This window comes from Oncorhynchus clarkii, chromosome 12 (assembly GCF_045791955.1).
Source record: "Oncorhynchus clarkii lewisi isolate Uvic-CL-2024 chromosome 12, UVic_Ocla_1.0, whole genome shotgun sequence".
In the NCBI taxonomy this organism is placed as follows: domain Eukaryota; kingdom Metazoa; phylum Chordata; class Actinopteri; order Salmoniformes; family Salmonidae; genus Oncorhynchus; species Oncorhynchus clarkii.
This window is the reverse complement of record NC_092158.1, coordinates 63,085,834-63,105,524: the sequence shown is the minus strand read 5'-3', so window position 1 is coordinate 63,105,524 and position 19,691 is coordinate 63,085,834. Positions and strand designations below refer to the sequence as shown.

Below are 19,691 nucleotides of genomic sequence, written 5' to 3'. Positions count from 1 at the left end.
GGTACATTGGGTTAGTTACATGTGACTCAGAGGCAAGCCGAGACACCACATCATGTAGAGAGAGTGATCGGTGTAATTTGATCATAATATTGTCATATTAGTGTGAGGGATGCTGCAGGTCACCAGCAGTCAGTCACTCTAGATAGATTCCAAATATACTGCATCCTCACACACAAACACACCACACACACACACACACACACACACACACACACACACACACACACGCCTCTCCTCCCCTTCCCTCCCTCCATCCCTCTCCTCCCTCCTCTGATCTACCCACCTGTCCTGTTGATCTCGATGATCTCCTCCTGGGCCAGAGGGCAGTCCCCTCCCCCCAGGCTGCCTGAGCTCACCATACCCGGCCCGGCGGTGGCCATGGCCAGGGCGTCTGGCTTGCAGTAGTTGGGCGAGCCCGGCATGGTGGGCCGAGGGATGTGCTTGCCCTTCCTCTTGGGCAGCTTCTGCTTGGCCATGGCCAGTGAGTAGTACATGCCAAAGTTGTTGACGATGACGGGCACAGGCATGGCGATGGTCAGCACCCCCGCCAGGGCGCACAGCGCGCCCACCAGCATCCCCGACCACGTCTCGGGGTACATGTCCCCGTAGCCCAGAGTGGTCATGGTGACCACGGCCCACCAGAAGCCAATGGGGATGTTCTTGAAGTTTGTGTGTTTGGCGGCCGTAGGGTCGTCAGGGTCGGCGCCGATGCGCTCGGCGTAGTAGATCATGGTGGCGAAGATGAGCACTCCGAGGGCGAGGAAGATGATGAGGAGGAGGAACTCGTTGGTACTGGCGCGGAGCGTGTGGCCCAGCACCCGCAGGCCCACGAAGTGACGAGTCAACTTGAAGATACGCAGGATCCTGACGAAGCGCACCACTCGCAGGAAGCCCAACACGTCTTTGGCGGCTTTGGAATCCAGGCCGCTCAGCGCCACCTCCAGGTAGAAGGGCATGATGGCAATAAAGTCAATGATATTGAGGGTGCTACTGAAGAACTCCTTCTTGCAGGGGCAGAAGATCACGCGCATCATGACCTCGATGGTGAACCAGATGACGCACGTTCCCTCCACATAGGTGAGCCAGCCGTCGGTCACCACCTCGTAGACGATCTCCTGGCGCGTCACATTGCCCACCGTCACGTTCTCCGTTTTGTTGTAGATGGTGTTGAAGGCCTCGTGCGTCTCCAGGCAGAAGGTGGTGATGGAGATGAGGATGAACAGAAGGGAGAGGAACGCACAGTACTGTAGGAGAGAAGAGAGGGAGAGAGAGAGAGATGGTTAGGTTCAAGTTTTTCTTTTAACTTAGTTGCCAGTTACAGGATTATGTTTCTTGGGCTCATTGAATTCTCACCGAAGCCTAACCCAAAGGATCACATGGATTTACAGATGAATGTCATTCACATACTGGTATCACTGAAAACATGCAGCAACTGAGGTTAACCTAAACTGATAAAAAAAAACATTAAATCACCAATGTTCCCAGACGCACAAATAGATCTGTTTGACACAGTTTTAGGTCTAACGCCAACGATTACACAGAAACTCTGATGAACTCAGCAGGTCAACTGAACAAACCACATAGCAACCATGCAGTTAGGATTGGGGAATAACGGATTACATGGATTACTAAAAAAAATAAAAATTCTGACCGCAATTCGTTACTTTACCAGCAAAAATATTGTCATCCGATTACAGATACTTTTGAAAAACTAGATGGTTACTTCTAGGATTACTTTTACATTCAGAAAATACGTTTGCGCAAAATGTATTTGACACCTTTCTGTTCTTTCAATGACATTCAAATCAGCATGGGTGCAAATTTCAGTTTGTTTCCGTCTGAGCGAGTCTGACCACAAGTCAGAGACCAATATGATGACACAGCAAATTTCAGTTTGTTTCCGCCTGAGCGAGTCTGACCACAAGTAAGAGACCAATATGATGACACAGCAAATTTCAGTTTGTTTCCGCCTGAGCGAGTCTGACCACAAGGCAGAGACCAATATGATGACACAGCAAATTTCAGTTTGTTTCCGTCTGAGCGAGTCTGACCACAAGGCAGAGACCAATATGATGACACAGCAAATTTCAGTTTGTTTCCGTCTGAGCGAGTCTGACCACAAGGCAGAGACCAATATGATGACACAGCAAATTTCAGTTTGTTTCCGCCTGAGCGAGTCTGACCACAAGGCAGAGACCAATATGATGACACAGCAAATTTCAGTTTGTTTCCGCCTGAGCGAGTCTGACCACAAGGCAGAGACCAATATGATGACACAGCAAATTTCAGTTTGTTTCCGCCTGAGCGAGTCTGACCACAAGGCAGAGACCAATATGATGACACAGCAAATTTCAGTTTGTTTCCGCCTGAGCGAGTCTGACCACAAGGCAGAAACCAATATGATGACACAGCAAATTTCAGTTTGTTTCCGCCTGAGCGAGTCTGACCACAAGGCAGAGACCAATATGATGACACAGCAAATTAGCAGAAATCACTCAGTTCTGCCTCAAGGACAAGACTCATAAATGTACACCTGCTTAAGAGGCATTAGAAGAAGACAAACATTTATATTACCAATTGAACATCTATTGCAGCATAAATCAATGCTAGAGTTTACATAACTGGCCATATATGGATGTAGGCTTCTACTACAGACAATAATACAATTAGGCTATATCTTTACATAAAAAAAAACAACAGTCTTGTCAGATATTCTGTCACTCCAATTAATTGAATACCCTTTGATCTTAAAAAAAAAAAAAGGAAATTGGCCTAGCTATGGATATATAGATTAGCCAAATTGTTTTAACTGAGCTGCTATATTGTAAACATTTATGAAAACAAAAATGTGCTTTTTGGTCTTCATTTAAGGTTTGTGTTTCGGCATTAGGGTTAGCAGTGTGGGTTAGGTTTAAATTCCGATGTTATGACTTTGTGTCTAAAACGTAAAACATATTCACAAGCATGTGCAGACAATTAAAGGGTTTATTTTCTCGTGCGTACACACATTAAAATGTCGTTTGCATGGCAATAACACAGCTAGTTGGCTAATACCCCATTCATAGACGGTAACTGCTCTTATCACCTTCTGACGATAGTAACGTTATATTCTGACCAGGGGAGTTTTGGTATTAAGAGGTCCGGCGCTTCCTCTAAAAAATGAACATGCATCGCTTGTAGTACGGTTTTGGAAACATAAGTAACGTATACTTCATATCAGCGAGAAATAATACAAATAACAAAATAAGTTCAGTTACTAGACACCTTTAAAAGGGTTAAGGTTCACACACAGCCATATGTCCATGTTACAGCGCATGTTTACGAGAGACTACCTGTGCCAATTATTTATATGCGTCTCCGAATACCCTGTGCAAACGGAAGATGGACGCCACAAACGTGTTGTCACTGAAAAAATACTGTCTGCTGCAACTGTTAAAACCAGTGTGTATTTGACATTTGTGAAATTATTTTTGATGTGAACGTAGAGAGATTTATGTTTCTAGAACCGTACCGCAATTGAGATGGAGTTTGAGCCTGTTTTGGCTTCCAGTGCTGATTCACCTTTAAACAGAACATGTAAGGTCCTTGGCTCCTTAGTAATGTTAGCATATCAAACATGAACGTTCACCTCTCCTCATACGAAAATAAAAGTGATTTTTTCTTTATATCATGTAAGTCAACACCGTTGAGCTTCCCTTTGTAAATGCTACGGCGGCAATTTTAGAATATAACAGGTTAATGCAATATCAGGTGTACACTCAATAAAACGAGTTTTTAAAATATAATGAAAATGTCTGTACATTTCAGCTGTTTCAGAAACATTGCTCTGCTATTAGTATTTTTACTATGTGCATGTTGGGTTCAAGGGTAATTCTGTTTACACTCCCCTGCTTAGAGGGGGGCAAATGTAGAACGAGTGTCGTGCTGAGGTTGCATTCCAGACGTGAGAAATACGCAATATTACAGTAATGTCTCTCGAGAATAGATACCTCCTAGAATCTCTCGAAATTCTCCTTAATTCTCGTCAATGAGAATAGACCCATAGATTTGGCCTATCAGCTGACAGTGAATGTAAATAAACAGGGTGGCTGTGCTGCGTTTTGGGTCATTGCAGTGGTACTGTGCTTCTGATAAGAGACGGAAGACAGGTGGCGCCAGACACCATGAACAACAGACCATAAGTGTGAGAGAGAGAGAGAGATGCAGCTAATACAGTATGGGCATTCTGCTGCAATCTCATTGAAGCAGCACTGAGACAGAAAGAGGGAGAGAGGGAGGGAGAGAGCTAGGGGAAAAGAGAGGCGGAGGCAGAAAACGGTGGGAGACGGGGGTTCAAGATGGAGTGCGACTGTACAGTAGAGACAGAGTGGTGGAAAGAGGAAGAGGGAGACGAAGAGAGCGAGGGAGAGAAAGAGAGAGATGGGGGTTCGTGAGTTACGACGCTGTGGGCAATGGACGGCCACCCTTAAGAAAACAGATATGTCATGTTCGCTCTCACATAGATAAATGTCTATTGATTGAGCTGGCGTGCCTGTTTAAAGCACCGGGCCTTTTCTCCTATCAGCCCCTCTGGATCAATAGTATTTTTAATTGAACCTTTATTTAACTTGTCAAATCAGTTAAGAACAAATTCTTATTTACAATGACAGCCAAACCCTGTCCAATTGCGCGCCGCCCTATGTGATGCAGCCTGGATTCGAACCAGGAACCGCAGTGACACCTCTTGCACTGCGATGCCTTAGACCGCTGCACCACTCGGGAGCCCAACAGTATCTGTTCATCTCAGGCACACGGAACCTCACGCTCTCACAAAACCGACCTAAACCCATTCAGCTTCAACCTCAACCCAGCTTCAACTCAACATAACCTCACCCAACTTCTGCCCAGCCTCAACCAAACCTAACACAACCTCAACCCAAATTAACTCAACCAAGCCTCAACCTAACCAATCCACAACCCAGCCTCAACTATGGCTCAGCGATATATTGAATTAATTTGAATCATTCAAATGTATGTTTTAGCACGATATTCTAAATACCTGTATTTCTTTATGGGGGTTTATGTCCATTAGTTCTCGTGTTGTCTTTTTGGTCTCTCTCCTTCTGCTGTGACTGTGCACCTTCCAATTTACACACAAACGCCAAACTCCTCCCCCTGCCACTGAGAACAACAAATAGGAAAATGTACTTCTTCCTCTCTGACAACATGCGGTTTCTACTCGCCATTTGCATTTGCGGTTTGGTCCAACAGAATCGCTCGTATGGACAGCAAAACACATTGACACGTTCTTTTCCGATAATAGAGGAAAACTTCAAAAGGTGCATTATGCAGAAATCGCTCCTCCATTTCCTGGTTGTTAAAATTCAAATAGTTTGCCTTAATTTCAGTTCATGTGACAAAACAAGCAAGTGTAGTGTAGATAATCATTGTACCATCTAAACAGCTGTGCAAATGTATTTTTCGATGAACAAAAAAAATATAGCATATTAAGCTGTTTGAAGCTGGTGTACAAAACCAAAAGTAAATGACGCAAAAGCAAAAACGTCAGAACAAAGTGGACAGGCTGGCCTGCTGTTCAAACCGTGGGGAGACAGACAGAAGGGTGTGTTCATAACAACTCAACTCTTCTACCTTGTTTGTTAGCAAATAGATCCAAGTTGGCCAGACGTTAAATATAAAGATGAGCTGGCTACTCACTAGCACGTGGGCTTGTGCTTCAGAGATTGTTTATGAGACCTGTGTTCATTCTCTATAGTGCCTGCAACAACAGGTTTATCATTATTAGTGAATGTGCATTGTGCATGGTTCTGGTAAAAATGTGTCAATAAAAAGGGAATTTTCATAGACAGTTAAACTATTTTGATAAAATAATGACATTATTAGTGGGTCTTATTATTGTGGAAGGCCTAGGTAGCCAATGTAGACGTTCACAAGCCCTGAATTCATTAAAGTATTGCTCACTGTTTCAAATGCAGCGTATTTTACCTTTAATAGTACAACAAAGCTTATTTAGAGAAAACAGTTTTAAAAATCAAGATATATATGATATTGTGAATCGCCCATAAGTTTGATTTTGATTTTAGGCCATTTCGCCCAGCCTCTGTCTCTATATGCTTCTCTCTCTGCCTCTGTCTCTCTCTGCCTCTGTCTCTCTCTGCCTCTGTCTCTCTCTGCCTCTGTCTCTCTCTGCCTCTGTCTCTCTCTGCCTCTGTCTCTCTCTGCCTCTGTCTCTCTCTGCCTCTGTCTCTCTCTGCCTGTCTCTCTCTGCCTCCCTCTCTCTGCCTCTCTCTCTCTGCCTCTCTCTCTCTCTGCCTCTCCCTCTCTCTGCCTCCCTCTCTCTGCCTCCCTCTCTCTGCCTCCCTCTCTCTGCCTCCCTCTCTCTGCCTCCCTCTCTCTGCCTTCCTCTCTCTGCCGCCCTCTCTCTGCCGCCCTCTCTCTGCCACCCTCTCTCTGCCACCCAATGAATTCCCTTTATGTAACACGTCATTACAGTCACTTATATACGTGTGTGTGTGTGTGTGTGTGTGTGTGGTGCTGCTGCTGTTTCCCCCTCTGCAGTGTTGCCCTCCCCTCTCTGTTCCCTCGCTATCCTCTTCCTCCTCCCCTTTCTTTCTCACAAAAATCCCTCTCTCTCTCTCGCTCTCTACTTCTAGATCTTTAGCTCTCCCATACCTTCACACTCCTCCTCTGTCTCTCTCTCTCTCTCTCTCCTTCCCTCTCTCTCTGGTCTATGCAGTAAGCCTGAACGTATCGGGGTCCTTCCAGAGCCCTGGCTGCAGAGTACAGTCGTCTTGCAAAATGCCTGCTCAGATCTCAGTATAGAGAAAAACATGTACATCTGGATAGGGAGCTTGCATTTCATACAACACAAACTTGAAACATACAGGCACGCAGGTACACACACACACACACACACACACACACACACACACACACCAAAATCACTCTAATTTCCAAAAATACAAGAGCCTACACACGCTCAACCGACATTATGAATATCAAACCAACTCAGGCCAAAATGACAAGTGGCTCCAGTGTATATCTACCCTTAATGCAGTACATTATATTATAGATGTCTTTGAGGATGTGTCTCAAAAAGCAGCAGTCGGGTCAATCTTCTCATAACAGAGGAATAGAATCAAACAAAACACAGCCCAAATGAGTGGTCTGGATACTCCTGGGAGAGCTGCTTAATTCCCCCAGCCTATTAACATGAACTCATTTAACGAGCCTCATCTCATCTCACTGTGGCCTGGAAACGCTGATGATGAGGAGACCCGTTTCCGTGCCGACTAGAGACACCGCCGCCCGTCGCCTGTGATGTCACCTGCACTCAAGCTCCACTTTTGGGGACACTTTTTTTTTTTTTTTTTGTCGTCTGTGTGTGCAAATCTCGCTTCTCTTTCCATTGGATCTTTCTCTTTCTGTTGCTTTATCAAACATTTAACGGTTCCCTCCCTTGACATGCATGTTTTATGATAGATGGTGTGAGTATGTGTGTGTATGTAACCTTGGCTGAAGCAAAAGCCTGCCATTCCCCTGGCCCTTGCAGTTGCAGGGTGAGATGTTCCCCTCTTCTAGTAGCTCACACGCCTCCTACTATCCTCCTAACCTTGAGTCCATGACTGTGCCGTCAAATCCTAACTTCCTCAGTCCTTGTTTCCTAAATCTTTGTTCTCTCAATTCTTCACCTTCCCCTCATTGGAGGAACGGATCAAAGGTCCCACCCCTCTGACCTCCCCGAATAAGCTCAGAGAGGGAGGCGAAGAACGGACGAAACAATGATAAAGGAAGCAAGGATTTGATGGCTAGTGACATTTTCAGACACAGGAGGAGAGTGTGCTGAACGAGCCCTGTAGGTTCATTGAGCACATTGCGTCTTAAAGCTCCCTATAGGGAGTCCCTGAGATGATACAGTACGCCTGTGTTCCAAATGCCATCCGATTCTCTACACAGTGCACTACTGTTGACCAGGACTCATAAGGCTCTGGTCAAAAGTAGTGCACTATGTAGGGGACTAGGGTGCAGGGTCCTGTCAAAGGTAGAGCACTATATAGGGGAAATGGTGCCATGTGGGACCCAGTCAGACTAACAACACACCTACTGATGGACAGCCCTTCTGGTAAAGGTCAAGTCAGAGGGATGGCCAAATCTCTACCTCCGCCCTTCTCCTGAAGTGTATGGGTTTTTAAATGGTGGAAACTCCTCCAGCCAATGCTTACACCAATCCAATGCTTTTCAATGCATGCAGGGAAGTGTGCACATGCGCACTTGGGGAGAAGGGTGGAGAATGGGGATGCATGGGCCCTGGTTAAACGCAGTGCACTACATAGGGAACAGGGTTCCATTTCAGACACAGCCCTGGTCTACCGCACCCGGATGTAAACGTGACAGTGACGAGGGTAGTGCTGGGAGGAGAACACTTAGTAGTAGGTTTTCAGTCACACTGAAGTAATGGGGTTGTCTTGAAGACTATATTGTTCTGAGCTCTAATACACACACACACACACACACACACACACACACACACACACACACACACACAAGCAGTGAGTCAGTGAGTCTGTCACACACACACACAGATGCAGACACACACAGACAAACCTCTTCTGCTTCCAAATCAGAATACAGAGCACATCTCCATACAGACAGCACACTATGACAGACAGACATATCATCCTATAATATGACTTCCGAAACAGTGCTTTAGTACTACACACATAGCATTATGAACGATGATCTGAGCATCATACTGAACACTGCAATGGTCTGAGGACATCTTTAAACACTGCACCAATATGAAAACCCTCGACATTGCAGCAGAGTAGAGGAGGAGGGGGAAGAGAACAGAGAGAGAGAGAGAGAGAGAGAGAGAGAGAGAGAGAGAGAGAAAAATGACTGGACCGATGTCTACGAGAGAGTAAGAATGCAATTAAAACATGAGATGAAGGTGGCACTGACGAATAAATTGTTGTCTTCATAAATAAGTTATTATTTACAGTGGTTACGTCTTCTAAATAAATGTGTGATCTCAGTAGACCTGTCTGCCTGGAAAAGTGACCAGCAGGATTACTTAAGAATGAGAGATGACATTTGAAAGGTCTTGGGTTTGTCAATGGACATGACGGTGGTGTTTCTAAACAGTTATTGATTTTAATCATATCAAAATCACTAACTGCTGAGAAAGACCTTATCAGAAGAGGCGAGACAGCTAGGAGTATTTGAAAAGACAATGTGATCCTTCCTAAGACACCCCTTATCAGGTTTGGGTGGTATCCAGATTGTCATACCTTCATACCACATGAGGCTGCTGAGGAGAAAATGGATCATAATAATGGCCCAGAACGAAGCAAATGGCATGGCATCAAACACCTGGAGACACCGTGTGTTTGATACCATTCCACCATTCTTCCTAATTAAGGTGCCACCAACCTCCTGTGCTTCACACTGACCTTGTACCGTCCCGGGATATTCCGTAATACTGCCACTGAACACAAGTAATCCGAAGGTTAGCAATGCTAACAAGTACAAGTAAATTCCCATAGCGAATGCTAACTAAATGCTAACGAGCACATTTTATACAGTCTCAGACAAAACTATTTGCAGGATAGACATCCCAGGTCATAACGTTATACAATGAACACAAAAACTGCTACTCACAGTTTGCTGCACGCACAAAACAAATATTACACAGCAAGGCTTGTACAGGAGGGGATTCTCCGCCATTACCGGGAGAAGCTTGTTTTTGCAAGAAGCTCACCACTTATCTAGATAACTAGCTACTAAATTAGCAAACCAAATTCACAACGGCAGAGAATTTAGCACATTTTAGACAGTTAACTTACAACTATTAAGATACTGTATCTAGCTGGCAAACATTTAGTTGTGAATTCCATACTGTAACTAGATCAGCTGGCGCTTACTGCACAACAATGATTGACTCACAGGGCTACGGTCTCTCATCATTGTGTGCTTGTAAACAAACACCATGTGACTGGGGACTACCGGTAAACTTCCTAATGAAAAATAATGTGACAGGTGAAATGAAGAACGCGATGTGCTTTATCCCCGAATGTATTGCACAAGTTGACTGCAGGTATTTACTTAAAAAGTAGCTACAAATATTCAAATGTATAAAAAAAAAAAAAAAACGTAGAAGAAATAGTTTCAACGGTATTGAAAAAAACATCCAGTGACTATTTCCAAATACCCGGGTATATGTTATAAACGGTATATCACCCAAGCCTACCCCGACTGTCTAATTGTACCCACATTATTATCTAAACTATTTCTAATCAAAATCTGAAACAAGCACAGGCTTCATCATCATCCCCATAGCTCTCTCTGTTTTGCCCTCCCTCCCTCCCTCCCTCCCTCCCCTCTCTCTCTCTCTCTCTCCCTCTCTCCCCCTCCCTCTCCCTCCCTCTCTCTCCCTCCCCCTCCCTCTCCCTCTCTCTCCCTCCCCCTCCCTCTCCCTCTCTCCCTCCCCCCCTTTCTCTCCCTCTCCCTCCCTCTACTCACTCAAAGTTAATCTCTCGCTCTCTTTTCTTTTCTCTCCTTTCCCCTCCAATCTAGCCCTCTCCCTCACTCACTCAAGTCAGTGACCTAATTTTCATTAATGCCTCCTCAATCTCACAGATCTCCTATAGCTTCCTCTCCTCTATTCTTCCTCTCCTCTCCTTCTCTTCCTCACACTGATTTTCCTTTCTGTTTTGCCATCTCTGGCCCACTTTAATCGAAGAAAAACTTTAAGAACCCTTCATAAAACCTTTAAACCTCCATAGATGCTTCAATCATTTATAAAGGAAAAGTAATGAGCTTCAAAGTTGTTTGTTTAAAGTAAGACGGCCATCTCTTCCTCTCTATTTTACTTTTTCTCTCTTCCCTCGTCGTTGTAACTATCTCTCCTTTTCATCTCTTAGTGCCTCCACCTTAATTTACTCCTCTTTCTTTCTGTCTTACTCCTCTCATTCCTCCCTTTCTCCTCTCTAACCCTTCCATTGTTTAGTTTGAATAATACATGCGCTTGGAAACATTCCACAGTTCGCTGACATGCACACTGGCCATTAGGCAATCTGGAGTTCACCCCTAAAAAAATGCCTTTTAACAAAAATACAAGCCATCATGGCTTGTTGAAAGCAACTAAGTGGCCTCAGGATCAAGAAGTTCACACACACACACACACACACACACACACACACACACACACACACACACACACACACACACACACACACACACACACGTCTGCTTGTGCATAAAATAACACATACAAGTGGATATTAACAACATTCTCATTAATGGTCTCTCAGTTAAAAACTTCAGAGTACTGATAAAAGGGGGGAGAGAAAAATGGAGAGAGAAAAATAGATAGTGGGAGAAAGAAAGAACATTTGAGAGAGGGAGGGTCAGCGAGAGCGAGTGAACGAGAGGGGGAGACAGAAAAATAGGCAGAGTGAAAGAGGGAGAGAGAGAACGATAGATGAGAGAGAGAGAGATATACAGGATAAAGGAAAAGAGAGGTGGCAGGAAAGGGGGAGTGACAAGAGAAGGGGAGGGGGAGAAGAAGAATTAGAGGTAGTGAGGTGTAAAGGGGGAGAGAAAGAGAGCTTGGGACAGCAGATCACAACAGACTATTAGCATCAATTAGGCTGTATGAAGACAAGCCCCGCTCACAAGTCATCACAGTCAGATCATACAGCACAACACAGATCTAACATCCCCGAGGGGGAGGGAAACCGAGAGCGAGCGAGAGAAAGAGAGAGAGAGGGAGAGAGAGAGAGGGGAATCAGGTTAGACTAGAGAGAGAAAGTCAAGAGAGGTAGCAAGAGAGACGCAGGGTTTAAGTGCACCCTAAGTGTGAATACCGGTCATATAGGGTGCACTGTCATATAGAAGGGTGTTCCATGAAACTAAACTCATCACTTACTGAATGTGAACAGCTCTAGAGACCACCTAGCTATCTATTCTACTGGTACTTTAAGATGACTTTATTTGTCAATTGTACACAAGGTCCAACCGAAATTTAACTTCTGATTTATCCCAAACCCTCCAAAAGACACATGCATATACAGGCTGGAGAGGTAAGAGCAGGGGGTTGCCACACTGGGCAACCGTGGAACAGTTGTCGTTGGGGATTAACTGCCTTGCTCAAGGGCACAACAGCAGGCAACGGCATCTAGGATTTGATACCAGCAACGCTACGGTAGCCAGCTCACTCCCACCAGATCTTTCCCGTAAGATCGCCGCTGGCTCACCTCTCTAACTGCTAGGCTACCTGCTGCCCATATACACGGAGCCATCCTTCCACAACACAGTCATGATCGGCTCGTCAATAACACAATGCATGTTGTTACCATCACATGAAATGACTAACAAAACGGTACGTTTCCTGTGGCCAGGGTGGTCCAGCGGTCTGACCCGCTGTCTATGTGACACTCTCTCCTCCCATCCTTTCCACTTTCTCCCTCCTCTCCGTCTAATAACAAGCTGGGGTGGGGTTTCCAACGCCATGTCATTGTAGCTGGCCGAAGTGTTCCAAATGACGAGTTCTGACGAGCCACTGACTGGTCACCAACACTCCTGTACACCACAGTACAGAGGAGCTGAAAACTTTGCTCTCTGCGTATACAAAGAAAGAACATGGGATTAATATTGCAGTTGTATAAATATTGCAGTACAACACAACACATGGGCTAGACCAGAGCCTGAGTACAGGGGGAAGAGGCATAGAGAGAGAGAAGGAATGGGTGTGTGTGTGTGTGTGTGTGTGTGTGTGTGTGTGTGTGTGTGTGTGTGTGTGTGTGTGTGTGTGTGTGTGAAAGTGTGTGTGTGTGAAAGTGTGTGTGTGTGAAAGTGTGTGTGTGTGAAAGTGTGTGTGTGTGAAAGTGTGTGAAAGTGTGTGTGTGCTCATCTAAACACATGTGCATTAGTTATTCTTATAACTGAACGGCAACAGTAAGATACCTAGAAACAATACCATCTATCTGTGTATGGCGGAACTAGTCCTGTCATGTTCCTAGGGTGCTACGGTAGTGTGGGGTGCATAGGAGGCACATCTCTCCCCAGCCATCTCTCTCTCCAGACCTTTTTTCAGTGTGCCGTGCATTAGCACTGCGCTCTATTCATACCCCAGACCTTAGACAGCCCCAGAGCTGTGGAGGGACTCACCAGAGTGGTAGCACTGAGTCGGAGAGAGAGAGAGAGAGAGAGAGAGAGAGAGAGAGAGAGAGAGAGAGAAAGAAGGGGGAGAGAGAGCGAGAGAGAGGAGAGATGGGGGGAGAGAGAGAGAGATACTAGAGTTGCTACCTAAAACAACCCAGCCTGCTAAACACTAATGCACTGCACCACCACCTCCAGTCTGAATAGACAACACAGCACACAAGTACAGTTCATGAGTAAGAAGTGGAGGCAGGGTAAAACAAACACACACACACACACACGCACGCATGCACATACACACACGGAAAGTCTTAATGTGAAGAGATGCAGTACACTCGTAGAAAAAAGGGTTATTTGCCTGTCCCCATAGGAGAACCCTTTTTGGTTCCAGGTACAACCATTTTAGGTTCCCCTAAAAGGCAAAGAACCCTTTCCACCGAGGGTTCTACATGGTCTACAAAAATATTCTACTTGGAACCAAAAGGGTTCTTCAAAATGTTTTCCTATGGGGACAGTCAAAGAACCCTTAAGTTCTAGATAGCACTTTTGTTCTAAGAGTGTAGAGACACAAACAGACAAAAATCTAACCAAATCATAATACACACACACACACACACACACACACACACACAAAACACACACCTTGACTGAACCCAACTGCCGGTGTGCAGTTGAGGCCAAAGCATAAAACATAGAGCGTAGACTAGAGGACAGAAGACAGCCAGGCCCAAGCAGGCAGCATCCAGGCAGGCAGCATCCAGGCAGGCAGCATCCAGGCAGGCAGCATCCAGGCAGGGCACAGCGTTTATTGACACCTCATGGGGAATAACTGATGCAAATGTAAAGAGGAGCTATTTGTAGTCCGGTCACCTCCATGACGCTCCGGTCAGCCTCACCCCACTGTAAGGACATGCACACACACGCTGGCGCGCACACACACGCACACAACACCGTAAGGACACACACACTCTCGTCACTGTAAGGACACGGTCATGACGTCAGCTTCTTTTGAGTTGGGGAGGGGACGCTGACATACTGTACATTAGACCCACTATTCTGCTGAATCATTTTAAGCTATAAGTGTGATGTAATATACTGTAACCCAAACCTAGCCAATACTAATATATACTATTAGCACTATACACTGAGTGTACAAAACATTAGGAACACATCCCTAATATTGAGTTGCAACCCCTTTTGACCTCTGGACAGCCTCAATTCTTTGGTGCACGGACTTTACAAGATTTAATTTGAACCTTTATTTAACTAGGCAAGTCAGTTAAGAACAAATTCTTATTTACAATGATGGCCTACTCCAGCAAAACACTCCCCTAACCTGGACGGTGCTGGGCCAATTGTGTGCCGCCCTATGGGACTCTTAGAGTCGTTATCCGGTTGGAAGGGGAACCTTCGCCCCAGTCTAAGGTCCTGAGTGCTCTGGAGTAGGTTTTCATCAAGAATCTCTCTGTACTTTGCTCCGTTCATCTTTCCCTCGATCCGGACTAGTCTCCCAGTCCCTGCCGCTGAAAAACATCCCCACAGCATGATACTGCCACCGCCATGCTTCTCCAAAGGGATGGTGCCAAGTCTCCTCCAGACGTGACGCTTGGCATTCAGGCCAAAGAGTTCAATCTTGGTTTCATTAGACCAGATGAATGGTCTGAGAGTCATTTAGGTGCCTTTTGGCAAACTCCAAGCGGCTGTCATGTGCCTTTTACTGAAGAGTGGTTTCCGTCTGGCCACTCTCCTATAAAGGCCTAATTAGTGGAGTGCTGCAGAGATGGTTGTCCTTCTGGAAGGTTCTCCCATCACCACAGTGGAACTCTGGAGCGCTGTCAGGTTCTTGGTCACCTCCCTGACCAAGGCCCTTCTCCCCCGATTACGCAGTTCTTCTAGGAAGAGCCTTGGTGGTTCCAACACTGTTTTTTGGGGACCTTTAATGCTGCAGAAATGTTTTGGTACCCTTCCCACGATCTGTGCCTTGACCCAATCCTGTCTCGGAGCTCTATGGATAATTCCTTCAATCTCATGGCTTGGTTTTTGCTCTGACATGCACTGTCAACCTTATATATACAGTTGTGTGCCTTTCCAAATCATGTCCAATCAATTGAATTTACCACAAGTGGACTCCAATCAAGTTGTAGAAACATCTCAAGGATGATCAGTGGAAACAGGATGCACCTGAGCTCAATTTCGAGTCTCATAGCAAAGGGTCTGAATACTTATGTAAATAAGGTATTTCTAAAAACCTGTTTTCACTTTGTCATTATGTGGTATTGTGTGTAGATTGATGAGGAACATTTTTTATTTCATATATTTTATAAAAAGGCTGTAACGTTACAAAATGTGGAAAATGTAAAGGGGTCTGAATACTTTCTGAATGCACCCCATCTACAATCCAAATACCCTTGATCACTTAACAGACATCAAAAGTCATACAATTTAAAACAGACAAGAGTGCCGTGATTGGCTCTTCCCAGTGTGGCCATCTCAAGGGAGGGATCAAATGAAGAACCAATAGCAGCAGTCTGGGCAGAATTGAATTTATGAATTGTAATTGTTATAAAGCATTAAGTATGATGATGGCCTTTAAAAGGCCCAGTGTAGTCAAAATGCAGTTTCCCCTGTATCATATTGCATGATAACAGCTGATGAAACGAACAATGTAAAAGTGTGAAGAAATTTGATCAGTGTTATTTCCTGATAGTGAATTGGTTGAAAATACAATCTACACAGGACGTTCTTAAATCAGCAGGTTTGCATGGGTGGGAGTTTCGGCTTTCGCCATGTGGTAAATTGGTTAATAGACCAATAAGAAAGAGTTCCAAACCTCTCTGCCAATAACAGCTAGTTTTCAGTTTTCCACTCCCAGACAGTCCTAGCACAAGTCTGATTGAGAAATAGTTAAGAACATTTTAATGGAAATCTATTACAGTAAGGTACTTAATTGTTACCCAGAAATGATTTGATATAAAAACGACTACATTAGGCCTTTACCTGACAAAGAGGCTTCTGACAGGGAGAAGTTAACATCTGGGTTAGAACAGATATCCAAACGCTTCAACTGAGCTCGCAAATGAAGGGAAAACTGCCATAATGCTATAGTAGCCTATATAGGCCTATATGGTCAAATGGAGGCTGGTGAGGGGAGGACGGCCAATAGTAATGGCTCGAATGGAATGAACAGAAGCGTATCAAACATATGGAATCCAGACATTATATGAGCCCATCCTACGATTTAAAGTGCCACCAGCCACCACTGATGCAGTCTATACTTCCACATTCACACCAGTCAAATGTCAAGTTCCCACCCAACTGCGCAAAATCCGGAAAGGAATTTGTCTCTGTTAGCGACACATCATTCCTTCAAAGCTTCAGAGGGACAAGTAACTACTAAAGCAGAAGAAAGACCGACAGCCATCACTAGCCCGGACATGTAATTGCTTTGGGCCGTAAGCAGCGCGTAAGCGGGATCGCTGCACTGAATCAGCACATCACAAAATCAATAGGATGAAAAACAAAGAGTGGCGGAGAAGTCTTTCATGAGAAATCAATAGATTGAAGCCATCAACTAAAAGCATCCACAGATCGTAGAAGGCAAAAGCAGAAAACACAGGGTTTGTTGGGGTAAAAGTACGATTTTTGATGTAATATCTCTAAAATATTGGGAGGGGAGGAGGGAGAGCGAGAGCACTTGAGCTTCATGCTAATGTATTGCCTTGAGATCTCTCTCTCTCTCTCTCTCTCTCTCTCTCTCTCTCTCTCTCTCTCTCTCTCTCTCTCTCTCTCTCTCTCTCTCTCTCTCTCTCTCTCTCTCTCTCTCTCTCTCTCTCTCTCTCTCTCTCTCTCTCTCTCTCTCTCTCTCTCTCTCTCTCTCTCTCTCTCTCTCTCTCTCTCTCTCTCTCTCTCTCTCTCTCTCTCTCTCTCGACACGGACCAATGGATACCCAAGGAGGAGCAGGGAGGGAGGAGAGGCAGGAGAGAGAAATGAGAGAGAAGCAGTGGCATAGTCACAGGGCTATAGCACAAAGAGTATCCATCCGTACAGTAGTTACAGTACATAGAAGTGCAAACAACCCCAAAGCCACGGTGCAAAACTGCATCACGTGTGTGTCGTGTCGGAGGATATTGACAGCGGCTAACAAAAGGAACCTTGCGAGCAGAGCAAGTGTGCTAAAACAGGAAAGAAGGAGAAGAGAGGAGGATGGAGATCGGAGAAGAGGAGGCAAAAAGGAAAGGAGAGAGAGAGAAAATGTGCTCACTCCAGCTCTGCTAGTGGATAGAGATTGGTGCAATGACTACGGCTCTGTTCTGAACGGCAAGAACAGCCAGCTGCCAAATCCTGCTCCGGGCTCCTGCACAACACAGTCATAACTGAAAGGGGGCCCTGCCAGAAAGAGATCGCTACAGGTCTTTAGAGCTGCATGAATGGAGAATACCATAGGGAGCAGTATCAGTCACGACTCGAATAATGCCCCAGTACAAAGGGCTATGCACAGAGAGAGAGAGAGAGAGAGAGAGAGAGAGAGAGAGAGAGAGAGAGAGGGGGGGGGTTGTAAACCACTGTGACATCATCTGTTCTGCTTCAACCACTGTGACATCGTCTGTTCTGCTTCAACCACTGTGACATCGTCTGTTCTGCTTCAACCACTGTGACATCGTCTGTTCTGCTTCAACCACTGTGACATCGTCTGCTTTATTTTGCCCATTATAATACGAAAGCAGCACAGCTCCGTGTCCAGTATGTGTAGAGGGATATCCATGTGGTAGTAGTTTTAAAACAATATATTTTTGGACAGTATTGGATTTATCTAACAAAAGAAACACAGATCTAACATCAGATTTCTTGACCACTAACGCTAACCTCAACTACAAGAGAGATGTAAGAATATCTGACCCTGGGTAACTTCCACGTACTGTGAGGTATAGGCCTATGTGGTGGGAGTGGCTGTGTTAGTGTGGGATGTGACTGATTATTGACAGCAAGGCTCTGCCCACCTCTTACTGACACTTTAATGTGCATGAGGTCATCAACGCATTCTCTATTTATTAGCAATCAGTCAGTGTGTGTGTGTGCGTGTGCGTGTGCGTGTGCGCGCGTGTGTGTGTGTGTGTGTGTGCGTGCATGTGCGTGTGTGTTTGAATGCACCACACCAAGCAGAGACGTGTGTGTTTGAGTGGGGTTTTACATGAGAGAGAATCCCACTAGTGTGAAATACAAAGACCCTGCAAGAGGAGGGGAGGGGCGAGGAACGAGAGCCAGAGTGTGTAAGAGAAAGAGGGGGGGATCATGTGAATAGCATCAACGTGTGAGAGGAACAGAGAGTGAGAACTGTGATAGGGAGTGCGTGAGGAAGAGAAGGAGATTGGTGGAACCTTTGCATTTGTTTCAGGTTTATTATCTACTTCACTTGTAAACATATGTTTCCCATGCCAATAATGACCCTTGAATTTGATAGAGAGAAAGGGAAAGAGAGCTAGAATGAAAGAGAGAGAGAGCAGGGTAAGAGGAAGTGAGAGAGAGAGTGAGAGGGAGAGAGGGGTGAAGCGGTAGACGCAGGGACCAGTCGCAGCATCATCAGTAGCAGCATCAGAGCCATCTGGGGGAGGGAGGAGGTTAGAACAAACATACTGTGCACCATACCAGCCAGCTCTCCCTCCCTCTCTCTCTCTGTCTCTCTATTTTTCTCTCTCCCTCTGACTATACATTTATCTCTCTCGCTTTCTCTCCGTCTCGCTCTCTCTCTTTATCTCTCATTCCCTCTCAAAATCTCCCATTTTACTCTCTCTCAGCATCTTGCTCATTCCGTTTCCTGTGTGATTTGAATAGTGCCAATAAAAGCTGGTAATTTAAAAAAAAATCTGTCTCTCTCTCTCAGCAAACCAGAGGGAGTGGGAACTGGCCAGAGCTACAAAGCCACAGAGTGGTGGAGCCACAGGGGCCGGGGGCCAGGATAACCCCAGTGGCCCAGCAGCTGGTCCCTGTCCTGGGCCAGAGAAAGAGTGGAGGAGGGGGTGGATGGATGGAGCAAATGAGGCTAGGTCCAGGGAAAACTCAGAGCCCGGAAATTGTAGCTGAATGAGTCTTAATAGTCTTATTAGTTGGAGCCCCGGTGATGACCTCTCTCTACCCTATTCCACAGTGAGTGCCATTTGGGTATAGGGTGCCAGTGGGGTGCCTATTCCCTTAGTAGTGCACACATTTTTAAATAAATAAGGAAATATGTGTCATTCTAGAGACCACAGGGTGTACACCCATCCAGCCCAGTCAGATTCAGCACATTAACATGTTTTTTAACACTACAACCATTCTGATGAGCTACCATGATCATGAATACAATACACTCCCCTGTTGTTGGTGCTGTTAAAAGTTTAGCATCTTATTGGTCTGCGATACACCACTTTCCATTACAGACTGCACACTATGCAATATGTATTGTGCACTACACACTTTGCTCTGCACACATCAACCTTGCATGGATCATTAAAATGTCTAAACTTTCAGAACTAATAGTATGGGGATAGTGTGTG

The 19,691-nt window shown here is 45.3% G+C and overlaps 1 protein-coding gene across 2 annotated transcripts in view; it reads right to left on the bottom strand.

Moving 5' to 3' along the window:
• Nucleotides 1-19,691, bottom strand: part of LOC139420929 (potassium voltage-gated channel, Shaw-related subfamily, member 3a) — a 101,927-nt gene that overhangs the window by 58,134 nt on the left and 24,102 nt on the right. For both annotated transcript variants that reach the window (XM_071171352.1, XM_071171351.1), the window contains exon 2: nucleotides 284-1,244. In XM_071171352.1, the coding sequence (XP_071027453.1) occupies nucleotides 284-1,244 (961 nt within the window). The remainder of the gene's footprint in view (nucleotides 1-283; nucleotides 1,245-19,691) is intronic.